The following is a 16609-nucleotide window of genomic DNA, read 5'->3' as shown; positions in this document are numbered from 1 at the left end:
ACACTGGAGGCCGAGGAAAACAGGAATGTGTAATCTACCTCATGGGTGGGCTGCTGGGACATATATGCACACCTCCAGGAAAGGGTGAACCATGTTAGGAAAAAAGATATTTAGGGCTCCTCAACATAAGGAGCCAAGAGTGGTTCAAAGCAAAGCCATCATGGCTGAACAATAGTCCAAAGTAACTGGAGGGCACCAGGTTAGTGAAAACTGCTTTAAAGTGCTTGGCATTTAAAAAAATTACTTTCACATTTTAGTGTACTTTCCTCTAATTTTTATTTTGACTTCACCAAGGGCAACTCTTTCTCTGTGTTCTTGAAGCACTCCTCTCTCTATATATATTTTCCTCTACAATTTTATTAATGGTCAATGAGATAAGCAAGGAGAGCTAAAAGAGAGTGGCTGTTCTGTATGTATATATATGTGTATATATATATATATGTGTGTGTGTGTGTGTGTGTGTGTGTGTGTGTGTGTGTGTGTATATATATATATATATATATATATATATATATATATATATATATATATATATATATATATAGTGAGACATTAGTGTTGCCTGCAGTATTAGGTTGGGAAGAAAAGAGGGGGGAAGAGGTTGGGGGGGTGGCCTAGGGTGTGGCTGGCTATCTTTGGTTGGCTGCAGTGAGATTTGCTTATGTGCGTGAGAGGGTGGGTTTTGGGATCAGGTTAGCCAGATCATAGCTGCCAAGTTATCCCCTTTTTTAAAGGGATTTTCCCTTATGCTGAATAGGCTTCCTCGCGAGAAAAGGGAAAACTTGGCAGCTATGAGCCAGATTGATTTACATGCTGTTGGTGGATTCTTGTTGGTGTCTTGTTGGGCTACGTATGTGATAAAGGGAACCAAAGCGGGGTGAAGGTGTCTTCTATTTGTCTCTGTGTCTGTTTCAGTTTATTGGTTAGTTTTTCTAGTAAGTTTTCCCATACTATTTGATACCATTGGTCCATGTTTACTCTTGACAGGTCTCTCCAATGTCTGGCTATGATGCTTCTAGCTGATGAGACTGGGTGGGTTATGAGCTCTTTAAAATGTGAGTGGGCATTATTATCTTGGAAGATGTTCAGTAGGGCCAGTTCTGGGGTAACTTCTAATACTTGTTCAGTTGTCTTGTATAACTGATGTCCAGAAGAGTTGGATTTTGGGACAGTCTCACCACATGTGGAGGTATGCGCTTGTGGAGGTATTTTGGTGCGGCTCCTGGGCATATCAGTGCTAGTTTCCATGGTGTTAGTTACCATCTGTAAGTGAGTTTCAGGGTGAGTTCTTTTCTTGTAGCTGAGATGGATTTAAAAGGGAGGGTTGGACCACATTCTAGTCCATTAAGTAGGGTTAATTTCATAGCCTATGTCCTCCCTTTTTTGTTTATTATGTCAAGGGGGTTTGTGGGATTTTGGAGCAGTATTTTGTATATTGTGCATACCATCCCCTTGCCGTGTCCCTTTGTTCTTAGGAGGAGGTTTTTGAAGGTTGTCAAGGGTCTAGTTGCTGCTGATTTTACTACTGGGTTGTTTAGGAAGGCATTTAGCTGGTGGTGTTAGCCAGGGCATTTCGGTGTCCCTTAATTTGTCTTGTATTTCTTCTGTCAATATGGCTTTGTTAGTTTTGTAGAAGTCTGCTAGACGATATAAGCCTTTGGCTTGCCAGGTGTTTACCTGGAAGTTTTGTGCTGCGTGATGGAATAGTGGGTGGTGAGCCAGTGGGGTTGAGGTTGGGGACAGTTTGCCTCCTTCTTCCTTCCATGCTTTAAGTATGGTCTGTGTGAACCTGTTTAGTGTTGTGGGTATTTTCCTTAGTTTGTTTGGGAGGAATGGGTATGCTATGGTGGGGGTGTTTTTGATTATGTCTCTCTCCAGGTGTACCCATTGTTTTGTTTCGTCTTCTAGAATGCATAGGATTATGTGGCAGACTTGGTTGGCAATGTCGTATAATTCTATGTTGGGGACTCTAATCCTGCAGCCGTGCCCTCCATAACAAAATATATTGTATTTCATTATTGGACAACTAGGGCTTGCCAGTCGGAAGGTCGGCGGTTCGAATCCCCGTGACGGGGTGAGCTCCCATTGCTCGGTCCCAGCTCCTGCCAACCTAGCAATTCGAAAGCACATCAAATGCAAGTAGAAGATAAACGGCGTTTCCGTGTGCTGCTCTGGTTCGCCACATGCTGGCCACATGACCCAGAAGCTGTACGCCAGCTCCCTCGGCCAATAAAGCGAGATGAGTGCTGCAACCCAAGAATCATTCGCGACTGGACCTAATGGTCAGGGGTCCCTTTACCTTTATGTTTTTAAAACACACAAACACACATATGCCCTTCCCTCTCCTTTTCTGTGAACAAACAAAAACACACTCTTACCTTTCTAAATGTGTCTGTCTCCTCCAAAGAGCTTGTTGCCTGTTTAAAAAAAGACAAAAGCATTGGGGTTTTTGTTTTTTGTTTTAAGAAAAGAAACCATGGTATCCCCTAGGAACCTATAAGCCAATGTTTATTTCACGAGGGGAATGTTGCTTTAAATTTCTCATCGTCTGGACAAGCTAAAGCAGCAGGTGATTTTCTATTTAATGAGCTTCATAGCACACGGCCAGTTTAAATTCCAAATGGATTTTGTTCCCTAGCAAGTTAAAGTCTGGTTTAGGCTTACAGGAGAAATAACTATGATTTCACTGACACCTTCTGACTAATTGTAGTTTTGCAGGAGATGGCACAGTAAAATCGCACCACTGAGGCTGGATTCCTACACACATTTACCACAGAGTAAGGACACTGGACACTAACTTCTTGCCCTTTAGCCAACTTTTGATTGTTATGTATTTCCCCCCACCTAGCTTTCTTATTACTCCATATTCACCCCACTTTTTTTTTAAAAAAAAAATCATTGCATTTAGAACTGGGGAAATGAAGAAGAGCAAATTCCTTTAAAATTTGGAGCACTTTCTTCATACAAAACAGCAAAGATTGAAGCTGCATGGCCTGCCTGCCCCATCTTTTCCCGAACGACATGCAGAATAGCTAAAGGCATGTTGCAACATTTCCCCAAACATCGCAAGCGTCGGCCAATGAAGTACAGCAGGGTAGGGAAATGTGCAGGGCAATGGAAGCACACATTTCCTCCCTCCATTACAACAGAGACGGGGTGGGGTGGGGACCTTTTCCAGCCAGAGGGCCGCATTCCATTCTCTGCAACCTTCCAGGGGCCACATGCCAGTGGTGGGCAGAGCCAGCGGCAAAGTGGGAGGAGCAATGAATGTCAATATTCCCTTTGTACGGCAGGCTAGGTTTTTAACATGCACTCCCCAGCCCACCCCCACTTTCTATCCTCCATAGAGGCAAGCATCTATTCCAACCAGGTAAAAACTTTCAAGGGTGTAAAACAGGCCCGGCAAGGAATGTTGACCCAGGGAGTGGGTGTGGCCTGGGCTGGGGACAGTTTTGAGGGCCAGGGAGAGGGGCATAGAACGCTGCATTTGGCCCCCGGGGCTGAGTATCCCCACCCCTGCAGTGGAAGAAAATGAAGATGGTCCTGCTTTTGATGGCAGCTAGTAACACACCCACCTTTAAAGACTCAGATTCATAGTGTCAGTTTCAAGTACTTTGAATTTGCCATGGCTCAGCTACAAACAAACAAACAAACAAACAAACAAGCAAACCCAAGTACACTTTTCCTTGCCTAATGCATCGAACTGATGGGCACCAACAGCATGGGACCCAGGATAATCATAGACTCCCTTTAGTACCCTGTGCTATTCCACATTTCAGATCAGTTTCATCGAGCCTCCTCTCCTTCCACCGTCACTTGGGGGCAGTCATTCCATCTGAGATGGGAAGCAGGGCCCAACCCATTAGCGTTCTCAATAGACCAGCTGTACCAGGCACTTGCTATCCCTGAACTGTGCCAGCTGGTCATTAGAAGAACAACTGTCTCAGAATTGGTGCCTGAGTTTTGTTTTCCACTCTTCCCTCTTCCTGTTTCCTTTCCCCTCTTTGTCCTGGTTTTTTGGTGTCTTTTTTTTAAGATTGGAAGCCTTTTCGGCTGCAGAGTACAAATGCTCCAAATAATAAAAATCCGCAAAACATGTGAATATGACTTTCAGACTTTGATATACCCATTTCCTATCCAAGTATAACTGCACATCTTTTCTTTGTTTATGACCATGCACAATACGGCTCCTCTGGGTAGAAGGGGAACAGCGCAAGCCTAACACCCTTATTCTAAATGGGATAATGGAAAAAGATCTCTGATCCACCTATCCTCAGAGGCCTACCAAAGAGTTGCGGGAATCGTTCAGTTTTGACTTGTAGAGCATCCATCGGTAGCGCAGCTCCTCCAGATCATCGGAGTTCTTAACAATCGGCTGAAGGCGCAGGAGATCTTCAAAATGTTGCTGACCCTCCGGAACGTGAGACTGAAGCTCCTGGAAGGGAAAGGGGGGGGGGAAAGATAAAGCACCGTTTTGTTGTGCAAACGATGGAGGTGGTAGCGGTGATGAGAGAACACACTGCCTTTTACCATTACTGTACACATACAGGAATTTGGGGGCATTTCACAAATATTTCCAAAGGGGAAAGCGGGTCACAAAGTGGTGACGCTTCCCTTTTTTATTCCTGTGTAGCTGCCTGGTTTTATTTTACATGCTTTTATATTTCGTAAATATATATTAACTATATTTATATATTTCTTCCAAGGGTCTGGAAAGCAAGCTTTAGAAGGAAAGGTTGACAAAGTTGGATATGTGTAGCCTGGATACGGGGGAGGCTAAGAGGAGATATCTTAGATACTGTGGTACATCTGGTTACGAACTTAATTCGTTCTTAACCTGAAACCTTTCTTAACCTGAGGTACCACTTTAGCTAATGGGGCCTCCCACTGCCGCTGTGCCGCTGCCGCACGATTTCTGTTCTCATCCTGGGGCAAAGTTCTTCACCCGAGGTACTACTTCTGGGTTAGCAGAGTCTGTAACCCGAAGTGTTTGTAACCCGAGGTGTTTGTAACCCAAGGTTCCACTGTATCAAAAATCTTAAGGGCTGTCACAAGGCAGAAGGAAAGGAAGAAAACACCAGTTAAGACAAGGATACAGTCGTACCTCGGCTCCTGAACACCTTGGGAGTTGAACGTTTCGGCTCCCGAATGATCGAAAACCGGAAGTGAGTTTCCTGTTTTCGAACGTTCTTTTGGAAGTCGAACATTCGACGGGGCTTCCACGGCTTCCTGCAGCCAATCAGAAGCTGCGCTTTGGAAGTCGAATGTTTTGGAAGTCAAATGGACTTTCGGAACGGATTCTGTTTGACTTCCGAGGTACGACTGTATTGACAAGCTGGGATGTGTGCAGAGGAGGGTGACCGAGGTGATCTATGGCCTGGAAACCAAGCCTTATGAGGAACGGTTGCAGGAGTTTGGCATGTTTAGCCTGGAAGACTGAGAGAATATATGACAGCCATCTTCAAACATGGAAGAAGGAGCAAGCTTGTTTGCTCCTGCTCCAGAGTGGAGTACTTGAACCAATGGCTTCAACTTATAAGAAAGGAGATTTCGACGAAGCAGCCAGGAAGAACTTTCTGAAGGTAAGAGCTGCTTGACAGTAGAATGGACTCCCTCAGAAAATGGTGGCCTCACCTTCATTGGACGTTTTTAAACACAGGCCAGGTGGTCTTCTTTTTTTTTAAAATAATTTTTATTAATTTTACAAACAAAACTAAACAAACTACACAAACATACAATATAACATACAATATAACACTGTCCCTTCGTTTTCCCTCCACCCACTGGTTCACCTCTGCCACCAGTGAAACCCGTGTGCTTTGAGAATCAAAGGGGTCCATTGTAAGTTGGGTTTAACCTCCCCCCTCCCTCCTCCCCCCTCTTCCCCCCCCTGCCACTGAAAGGACAGGAGTGGAGGAGCTCTGAGGATTGGTTTCCCCCAGCTCATTCATAAGTATACATTGACAAATACAAACATAATAGGGGAGAATTTTGACTCCCCAATTCTTATTACCTTAACCTTATACTTGTGACTTCCTCGATAGTCTTCCTCCTGGTTTTCCTTAAGCAAAATCTAAAAATTATGGCGGGTTTTCTATTTCAGTTTAAAATCCTTTTCTTATAATATTAACTCAACCCTCCTCCTTTTCCATGCTGCCCTCCCACAGACCCCCTCCTGCCACAAGAGGAACCTGTGGGGCACAGCATTTCCAAGGTTCCATTATATCCCCTCCTCACCCCACTGAGCACCCCCTGCCACTGAGTATCTCAGAGTAAGGAAAGGAGAGTAGACAGCTTTCTGCCTAAACCTAACTTAACTTACAAAAATTTATATTAACTTAAATTCTTTCCTAAGCCGTTCTTATAATTCCCTCCAGAAAGCACAACTTTTTCCATTCATTTTTACACTCCATCTCCTCTCCCTAAGTCTTTTCCCCCAATTGGATCAGCATTTCCGTTAACAGGCCAAAATTTCAAAAACCGTCTCTCAGAAATTAAAAACAAGGTCTTTTAACTAGAATATTCACCCCACACCCATTCTTTCCCATATCCATCTCCAGGCCCTTGCCCCCCCTGCCCCTGTCTTTCCCATTCCTCCCTAACATCACCCCACATTTCAACCCCTCCAGGATCTTCAAGTCCATCAATCCTCAAATTCCTTTGCTTCTCATTTTCTTGCTCTGCTTGATTTTCTTCCTTTTGAGGTCCATGCTTTGCTTCATCCCAAACGTATTTTTTAAAGTCCAAGTCCTCTTTAAGATTTTCATCTAATTGTTTCTCCTGACATCCAGATTCAGTCTCCACAGTCTCCAAAATCAAATTTTCCTCTAAATCCTGGACTTGGACTTCATCCTCGTCTGCTGGTAAATTGGGATGCTGCCGTTCCTTGTAGATATCCTCCCATATTTGTAGATAGTTTAGCACAGCCTCCTGGAAGGCTCGAGAGTACTTTGTTTTCATATTTCTCCTGACCGCAGACAAACAGGAGGTGGAGAACAAAGAGGTGCTGGAAAATTCCTTTCTCAGACGGTCGACTCCATTTTGGCTGTTCTTTTCCTTTGTCTTTTAACTCAATCACAACTCCATTCTTAATTCCAATATTAAATAGTTCTACCACATTTTCAGTCAATTTTTACTGATTATAACAGTGCAATAAATCCACCCGGTCTTTTGACAGCTTGACAGCTTTTGACAGCTGTCAAAGCGCTCTCCCCCTTAATAATGCTGTACCTCAAGGGGTGCCGGACTCGGGAGTTGAGAGGGTTCAAAAAGGTCTTTCTTTCTCTCGGGTCCACAGTCCCAGATGCCTTTTGTCGTTCAGCTTAAGATTATTTAAAGCGCCTCCCAATTTTCCATTAGGAAGAGACCGACTTCCGTTTCTTTAAAGTCTCTCCTGTTTTTCCAATTAACGAATTTGAAGTCCGTGATCGCAATTCCACTTACTTTTTGGAAGTTTAAATTTGTTCGGAAGAATCTGCCGCTTGCCGGGTCAGGACTCGGAGCTTCACTTCTCGGAGGTAAGATATAGCCCAAAATGGCTCCCGCGGTTCCACCCCGCCGGCTCTCGATCGCTCTATTGAGCTCTCGGGCAGCGGGGGATCCGCAAAAAATGGAGCAACCGCTGGGCGCGTGAGTCACCGGGACTCTCTACCCGGTGTTTTTACGGGGAATCCGCTCGCTCTGCGGACCTCCCCCCCCTCCGCGAAGCCAGGGACATCGGCGCGCGAGGTCCCTGCGTCCTTCTCTCCGCCGCGACAGACCGGAAGTCAGGCCAGGTGGTCTTCTGTCAGGGATTCTTTAGCATTGGGCTAGATGTCCTTTGGGTTCCCTTCCAACTCTACAACCCTACTTTGAACTACTTTTAAAATTATGCTAGTCTGAAAGATGTGGAAAGACTTCTCTGGGGAAATTGGGGACAGGATTGCAGCTCAGTGGTAGAGCACATGCTGTGCATGCAAGGAGGTCCCTGGCCCAATTATTGGCATCTCAAGTGGGGGCTGGGAGATGCTTTTGCCTGCAAACCTGGAGTGCAGATTACAATCTGGTCAGTGCAGTCAATGCTGAGCTTGGCGGACCAACGCTGTGACTTGTCATAAGGCAGCTTATCCCTTATGTCCCTGTCCCATTGCAACAGACCAGATTGGGATGTCTTCTCAAGCACACATGCAAGCACACCATACAGTAATGCAAAATTAATGCAGCATTGTGGAGCGGAACAAACCTTTAACTTGCTGTGTCTTGCTTTAAGTTCTTCGCCACCGGATGGTTTCCGGGCGAGAATTTCGGACAGCTTGGCATTTTCTTCTTGCAGCCACTGCTCAAAGTTCTTAATGAGTTGGAGATCATCAGTATCTTCCTCTTTGGCCATGTTCTCCTGGGTTGCAGAAACAATTGCAAAAGACACAAATGTAGAAGTCAAGAGCATGCACTTTTGCCCATGAGTTATTGATTAGTTGTATCCCATGCCCAGCAGAGTCAGCTATGAAACAAATCATTCATTTATCTTGTCTTCTGTCATCCCATTTGTGGAATGCTCTTCCCAGGGAGTTTCTCCTGGTGCCTTCATTAGACGCCTTTAGGTGCCAGGCGAAAATGTTTCCCTTCAACCAGGCCTTTGGCTGACTAACATCCTGTATCCTTTAAAATGTGTTTGTGGGAGGTGGTGTGAGATTATTGTTTTGGTTTGCTTTTATTATGTACTAGCAGTACCCAGCCACGCGTTGCTGTGGCTTATCCCTGTGACTCCCCCCACCCCTTCCCGACCCATGAACTATCCTGATCCCGTCCTCCCCCCACCGAGGCGAGCCTGCACCTCCATTCAGCCCAGGCTGCAAACCTGAGCTGAGCTGCTTTGGAGAGGGAAGGTTTTCTAGCTGCAGTACCAGTGGTGTCACCGCTAGAGGGCAATGTTTTGCAACCTCTCCTGTCCCTGTTTCTCTGTTTTTTTCCAAAAAATAATAATCCAAAAAAGCATGTTTTTACCTGTGATAGGTGTGACATCTGTACAATCTAAGTTTATACAAACACTCCCGTATTGGACTGCAACATTGTGTCAAAATTTCAACTAATTCAGTCAAGCAGTTTCGGAGCAAGCTGAGCATACACAACTTGGTATTTTACATTTTTATTTATATATGGTAGACTTTGTGTTTTTAAACTTGTATTTTAATGACACAAATCATCCAGAGATATATGGATGAAGGATGGCATACAAATACAGTGGTACCTTGGTTCTCGAACTTAATCTGCTCCGTTGAACTCCCGAAACTGTTCGAAAACCAAGGCGCGGCTTCCGATTGGCTGCAGGAGCTTCCTGCACTCAAGCGGAAGCCGTGTCGGATGTTCAGCTTCCGAAAAATGTTCACAAACCAGAACACCTACTTTCGGGTTTGTGGCATTTGGGAGCCGATTTGTTCCGGAGTCAAGCCATTCGACAACCAAGGTACCACTGTATAATAAATAATAATAATTAGGCTGGGGCACTATTTGATTTTTTAAACTGGATTGGTGGAGTGGAAAAAAAAGTTTAAAGCAGGAGTGACTAACCCTTTTTCAGCCCAAGGGTCACATTGCCTTCTGGGGGGCACATGCACAGAGAAACCCCCACAGTTGATTCTTGAGGATTAGTCCTATTGTGACACAGGACTGGGCAGAAAGATCTTAAACCTCTCTGCTCAACCCACAATGTAACCCAATGCTGCCGTTATAAATGTGCCCCAAAGTTGCTGCTAGGTTAGATTGAAATTTGGTTCTGAGGGGGGCAGGAAGATGCCAAAAGGTTGTCCTTCGTATGCTTGTTGGTGGGCAGAAAGATTTCCCACCAGCTGCCACCAAGGAGCAGAACGCAAAGCTCAAGAAGGAGTTCTCTGATCTGCAATGATGTTTCCCTGAACACAGTGTGGGTCCCATTTGATTCCATTCTTCATTCGCTCCGAAATGAACGCAGATCCCCAGTTTAGGGAGGACGCTAAGAAGGACTTTTACAGTACTGGAAAAGGCGGCGCTTTTCACATTCAAAAGATTTCAGAGCCGAGAACAGGCTCCGTTCCCAAGGTGTTTGCCGTTTGGTTGAATGTCAGTGTTACAAGCTACACCCGCTGTGAATATGGCCCCAGGTTCCCTATTAAAAAGTTTGATGGCTGAACGAAGAGTTGTAAACTGCAGAAAACACACTCGGAATTAAAACAAAAAGCAGCATGGGCCTCTTTTTCAAAAAAAAGAAGAAGAAAAAGGGACTGCTGCAAAATCAGGACTTAATTTGAACCAGGGCTCTCTCCAACATTCAGACCCAGCACCTGCACACTCTGTCCTGCCACCTATTTTCAATGTCAGGGGTCAGTCCTGGAACATGTAAAGCAATGGCAATAAAAAAAGAGCGTGCCAATTGCCATCTGCAGAGTACATTTCCTCCCCTATTGAGTAACCGCTGCCTGTCCCAGTTAGGACTGGGAATAAAAGGCAGAAGGTGGGAGTTTATGAGACTAGATTTGAGCTCCAGCACCCATCGTGTTGGAGCTAAGCCCCTGCATACAGGAAAAGCCACCTCTTCGTATTCCCTCCTTGGCGAAAGGGCCAAAGCTCAGTGGTAGAGCAGCGGCTTTGTTTGCAGAAAGTTCAATCCCAGGCATCTCCAGGTATTGTTGGGAAAGACTTCAACCTGAAACCTGGAAAGCTGCTGTCGGTCAGTGTGGACATTACTGAGCTCGGTGGACCAATGGACTGACTCAATTTAAGGCAGCTTCCTATGTTTGCAGTACAATGCAAAAGAGACGAGCTTTGCGCTGGCAGCTAAATATCAATTCCACACTGGCAAACGGACAGCATCTGCCTCTGTAACTGAGAGCACACAGGCCAGCTTAGGGGGTGCAGCAGAGCAGCTTTTGTGGCACACTCAGCATTGTCACTTAAGACAAGTGAATGACTGAGGTGCTCAGGAGGGTTTTCTTGGTAGGGGTTGGGGTGCTGCTGCCCTCACAAATCCCTCAGCATCTGTCCTCTGAGGTGGCCAGCTCACTTGGCCTATTGGTAGATCTGAGTTTGTGAAACACACACACACACACACACACACACACACACACACACCGTTCTCCCTACCAAGCACCAATTGGGCGAAGCAAAAATAACAGACAGAAGAGCCCAGTTCATATTGCCTACACTGAACAAAGATTTAGCATCCTAAAGGTAAAGGGACCCCTGACCATTAGGTCCAGTCATGACCGACTCTGGGGTTGTGGCGCTCATCTTGCATTATTGGCTGAGGGAGCCGGCGTACGGTTTCCAGGTCATGTGGCCAGCATGACAAAGCTGCTTCTGGAGAACCAGAGCAGCACACAGAAACACTGTTTACCTTCCCGTCGGAGCGGTACCTATTTATCTACTCGCACTTTGAAGTGCTTTCAAACTGCTAGGTTGGCAGGAGCTGGGTCCGAGCAATGGGAGCTCATCCCGTCGTGGGGATTCGAACCGCTGACCTTCTGATCGGCAAGCCCTAGGCTCTGTGGTTTAACCCACAGCGCCACCCGCGTCCCTCATCTTACACAGGTACAAATCTACAATGCGCTTCCTGACAAAGGCAAGTCTGAGCCAGTCTGATTTCCATCCTCAGAAGTTGGTGAGAACTATAGCAGGGTTTCCCAATCTTGGGTCTCCAGCAGATTATGGACTATCATCCCTAGCTAGCAGGACTAGCAGTCAGGGATGATGGGAATTGTAGTCCAACAGCAGCTGGAGACCCAAGTTTGAGAAACCCTGACCTAGTGTCTGGAGAAGCAAGGTAACACAAGGGAACACGACACTCTGGCTGAAACAGGTTCTCACCTTTATGACCCCAGCTGGGAAATTGCTACAGAGGCTCGTTCCTTTGCTAGCCCTGTTGCACAAAACTTAAGTCATAGCAAAAAGGTGACTAAAATGCTTTTCTTACCAAGGAGTGGTTGAGATCTTCTGTAGAGCGAATGGCAAAACCATGGGATGACATGTTGGCTGAAAAGCTTGTTTTCTTGCCGGCATCTACAGTTGTCCTGTTTGCGTGGATTTTCTGGAGGAGACTATGGTCAAACCGAAGAAGGGTGGGAAGGAAGAGATAGTTAAGCTAAGGCTTGTAACATTTATAAAACACACTGCCTCCCTTATTCATCCTGGGACCACAAACTAAACCGTTAAGGCTAAGCTTACTAAAGATTTCCATGGGCAGCAGTCCACTTCATAGCGTGTTGAGCTGTGGCCGGTATTGTCATGAGCCCTGAGCTGGTGTCCTCGAGGGAGCGGTCAGATCAGGAGGAGGGATGGAAGGAGCATGGGGTAGTTAGAACCCCCCCCCCAATCTACTCCGGAATGACAGGAGAACCCCGAGATGAGTGCACGGGGGGAGGAGGGGGGGAACCGTTCTGTCTGGCACACAGAAATGTTTGCGCTGGGAACGACCAGAAGACTGTGGCATTAAATCCCTGCCTTCATCTTGATTCATGGATGACCTTGCTTGGATAAGCTTTCTCACCAGCTCCCAAACAGCACAAGCACAGCGGCATCACGGGACGAAGCAGAGATGTAAAAGATACCGTGACAAGTTCCTGCCAGCGGATTTTATTCATTCTACCTGGACATGGTCTTGCCATTTTAAGGCCACTTTTTAAATGGATTGTTACTTTCTGGGGGATTGTTCTAGCAGAGCGCTCGTAGCTGTGATTAGGAAACGGTTACAATCCACGGATGGTTTCTGAACTGATGAGGAAACCTGACAGGCTCAGGTGGGGAAAGAAAGAGCTACTTAGATTGGAAAGTGTGTGTGTGTGTGTGTGTGTGTGTGTGTGTGTGTGCGGGGGAAAGTCTGGGCACAAGAGAAAAGCATACAACTTGCCAGGAAAGTTATGGATAAAGGAAAGGGGGGAAAAGCTCAGATTCCCAGAACCCCACAATGATTCATAAAGACTTAGATGCTATTATTCAGCTGCATTGGGAAAGATCTATAAATTAATGCTTAATTATTGGAGCTTAAGTGATTAAATATTGGAGCAGAAACACATGCACACACACAGAAAAGGATTAAGTGTGGGAAGATCATTTAAGTTTATGGCTATGTATTATTATTATTATTATTATTAATCTACTTTTTTATAAAAAAATGTTTAGGGGTACTCTCATTTTCCTACTCATCGAATTACTGGAGGTCAAACTTAGATTCACAAAATGATTAGGGGTATGTTTAGGGGTACCCCTGCGTACCCCCAGAAAAAAGCACTGTTAATAATAATAATAATAATAATAATAATAATAAATCTGTGCCCTGTCCCAGACACTTTGGGTGGCTTCCAACATGTGTAAAAGCATAATATATTTAAAGCATACTTTCCCCTGAGCCAAAAAACCCTGGGAATTGTAAGGGGAAAACTACAGTTCCTAGGATTCGTGGGAGGGTGGGGAAATGTACTTTAAATGCACCTTATGAAAACAGAAACGTCTTTCTACTTTCTACTTAGGAAAATAAAAAGGGCCTATTTTGGAGGAGAATTGGTTCCTGATTGTAGGCTTCCATAGAGCACAAACGCTGCTGGGTTCCTTTGTTACCAGGATACAGCTTTATAAACTGTGGGATGCATTTAGATAAACAGTTTGACCACACTAGAACCACTGCTGCAGGATTTTGGAGCTTTCATGCAGCAGTTCCTCAGAAAGGAAGCCCCTCTGCCTGCTGCTTCCTGTGCCATGTCTATATCAGAACTGTTACTTAAGCACTTGCTGAGGAGCCATGGGCAACATGGAACTGCCAGCAGGCGAATGAACAGGCTGGTGGAGGAGGAACAGAGTCCTCCATCGCTCCTCTGCAACTAGAAAAGAAACTGAGCTGACCGGCAGGGGAGGGAAGCCTCTGCCACAGCCAGCAACTTTTGCAGGCTAGTAACTTTAGTGGGCTTTTTTGCAAGGCTGAGCGACATTGTCAAATGAGGATCGGCAGTCCCCAAACTGGAAATGCTACCTAAGGGCATAAAAAGAGCCTTGCTCAGGGCAGTCTCAAGCAGGTCGGGCACCCTGGCGCTGAGGCGCGGAGATCGCTCCAGCGCCCTCACCCTCGCAGTGCGCAGCATGGTTCCCGCCTGCCGACCCGGTGCCCTGCCGCCCCGCGCCACCGGGACTATACCTAGAGCCGGCCCTGGCTTTGCTGGATCAGTCAAAAGGCCTATTCGGTCCAGCATTCTGTTCTCATGATAACCAAAGCAGCTGCCTCTTGGAAGCCCACGAGCTACACAGACCTTTCAAACTGTTGAGAAAATGGGAGCTAACAATGCAACCACGGCTTCACCTGCCCTTTTTCTCCATCCGTCCTCTGTGCCAGCCAACTTGGAGTGCAAAACATCAGAGCTGCCTATCCGCCTACCTTGACACCATGCCTTCGAGAGACTCGAAAGATTCCTTTAGCCTCTTCACTTTGGCTTGGATGTTCTCAGCACCTTCCAACGAAGAGTTTTCTCCGACCAGCTGCCCATGGGCTTCAGTGAGGTGCAACTGAATCTCTCTGTCTGGAAACTCACTTTGCAGCCTCTGAAAGGCACAGGGAACAACACGCAGAATCATGTAGACGCCACCAAAGTATCTCTCCATCAACGCTGAACCGGACAAGCATATTGGCAAGGCAGCTGCGGCAATGGCTTGCCTCTCCAAAAGGGTATGGGAGTATGTGATGCTAATGTCCAACACCAAGATGAAGGTCTACCAGGCTTGCGTCTTGAGCATGCTGCTTTATGTGAGTCGTGGGCGACTTACACCCGCCAGGAGCGATGCCTCCACGCCTTCCATATGCAATGTGTCAGGAAGATTTGGGGCATCACATAGCAGGAAAGAGTCTCAAACAAAGGTGTGGTCTCCCAAGCCCACATTCCCAGCATGTCTCAGCAACATCTATGCTGGCTTGGTCATGTCCACAGAATGAAAGGTGGCAGGATTCCCAAGGATGTGCTCTATGGGGAGCTGGCTTCCAGCACTAGGCCTGGTGGTAGACCAACTCTGTGTTACAAAGGTATCTGCAAATGTGGCATGAAGGCTGGCAGCATTAACCCCACCATATGGGAATCCTTGCAGACAACCGCAGTGCCATGAAAGACAGATAGGCTGTGCATCCATAGCAGTGAACAGAGGAGGAATTGCCACTGAGAGAAGCGCAGAGGGAAGAAATGCCACGGTGCATCTGCAGCAGCATTACTGGACGCCTTCATCTGCCCCAGCTGCAACAAAACATGGCTCTCCAGAATCAGTCTCTACAGGTACAGCAGACGCTGTAACTCTCCAACAGACGGATGCTAACAGTCTATGCACAGGTGATGCTTTTGTAAATGGAAACAGAAGAGGACCCCCTGCTAGATCAGCCACACATCCATCTGCACCTGGGATGGGGAACCCCTTTCAGCTGCGTTTCCTTGAGGGCAACATTTTAGGGGTGCAAGGTTGGTTGGAAAAGCCAGCCAGAGGCAAAGGTGGGGGTGGGTCAATGGATGTAATTCTTTGTTTTGTACAGCAAAAGTCATGCAAAAGTGAATGCACACACATTCACATTTCTCCACCCTTTCCTCCAGGCCAGTGTTTCTCAACCTTTTTTGGGCCACGGCACACTTGTTCCGTCAAAAAAATCACACGGCACACCACCATTAAAAGACGGGGCAAATCCTGGGGGTTGGGAATGGGTGGGGGACTGAGGAATAGGGAGGATGAGGTTGGTGTACTTGCTGAGAGAGCCCTCGAGCACCGCCTCCGTCGTCCTGCCTGCCGCCAGCCCCCCGCTCCCTCCTGGGCTGGCCGCGGCTGAGCTGGGGCTGCTGCTGCTGCCGCCACCGCCGCCTCCCTCCGGCCTCCCCGCTGGTGTAGCCGCCGCTGCTCCTTGGCGGCCCAAGAGCCCTCCCCAGCTGGCGGAGGAGGACGGCGAGGAGCCCGCCGAGGTGGGGTGGCTGCTGCTGCGGCTGCTACTGTTACTGCCGCCGCTGGATGGGGCTGCTGCTGCTCCAGAGTCCCCGCCGCCCTGCGCCGCTGCCTTCTCCATTGAGTGCGCGGGGAGAGCGCGAGGAGGCGGCCTCGGCCATGAAGCGCTGCCTCGCTCAGGGAGCGAGCGCGAGGAGATGACGGAGGAACACCCTTCGCGCCCTCGCGCCCTCCAGACTGACCCGGCCGGCTTCCTTTCCGGCGGGTCAGCGCTGCCTATTGGCGGCCGCAAATCGCCCTTCTCGTTGCCTCACGTTGCGGCACAGCAGCCACCGTCTCGCGGCACAGTAGTGTGCCGCGGAACAGTGGTTGAGAAACGCTGCTCCAGGCAAGCAAGAGCCTTTATCACTTGAGAAGGGCACAGAACAAGGGCTGGTGAGAAGTGTGGCTTGGCAAGCGTGTGACCGAGGAAGGGATGTGATCTGGAGGCAGTCCCAAGGGCCAGACAGAGAAGCTTGGAGGAACACATTAGGCCCTGTGCCCGAGGTTCCTCACCTTCATTCTAAGCCAGGGGTCAGCAGGGGGCCGGTCTTCTGTCCCTCAGACCTTGTGGGGGGCCAGACTATATTTTGAAAAAATAAATGAACAAGTTCCTATGCCCCACAAATAACCCAGAGATGCATTTTAAATAAAAGGACACATTCTA

At 47.3% G+C, this 16609-nt stretch overlaps 1 protein-coding gene across 3 annotated transcripts in view; it reads right to left on the bottom strand.

The window, feature by feature from the left end:
* Positions 1–16609, bottom strand: part of SYNE3 (spectrin repeat containing nuclear envelope family member 3) — an 88564-nt gene that overhangs the window by 14986 nt on the left and 56969 nt on the right. For all 3 annotated transcript variants that reach the window (XM_035106636.2, XM_035106607.2, XM_035106627.2), the window contains exons 14-18: positions 14372–14535; positions 11924–12047; positions 8222–8374; positions 4286–4435; positions 2379–2417 (exon numbers count right to left, since the gene is read on the bottom strand). In XM_035106636.2, the coding sequence (XP_034962527.2) occupies positions 2379–2417; positions 4286–4435; positions 8222–8374; positions 11924–12047; positions 14372–14535 (630 nt within the window). The remainder of the gene's footprint in view (positions 1–2378; positions 2418–4285; positions 4436–8221; positions 8375–11923; positions 12048–14371; positions 14536–16609) is intronic.

Source organism: Zootoca vivipara, chromosome 1 (genome assembly GCF_963506605.1).
Source record: "Zootoca vivipara chromosome 1, rZooViv1.1, whole genome shotgun sequence".
NCBI lineage: Eukaryota > Metazoa > Chordata > Lepidosauria > Squamata > Lacertidae > Zootoca > Zootoca vivipara.
Note: the sequence above shows the minus strand (reverse complement) of the source record. Positions and strands in the feature narration are given on the sequence as shown.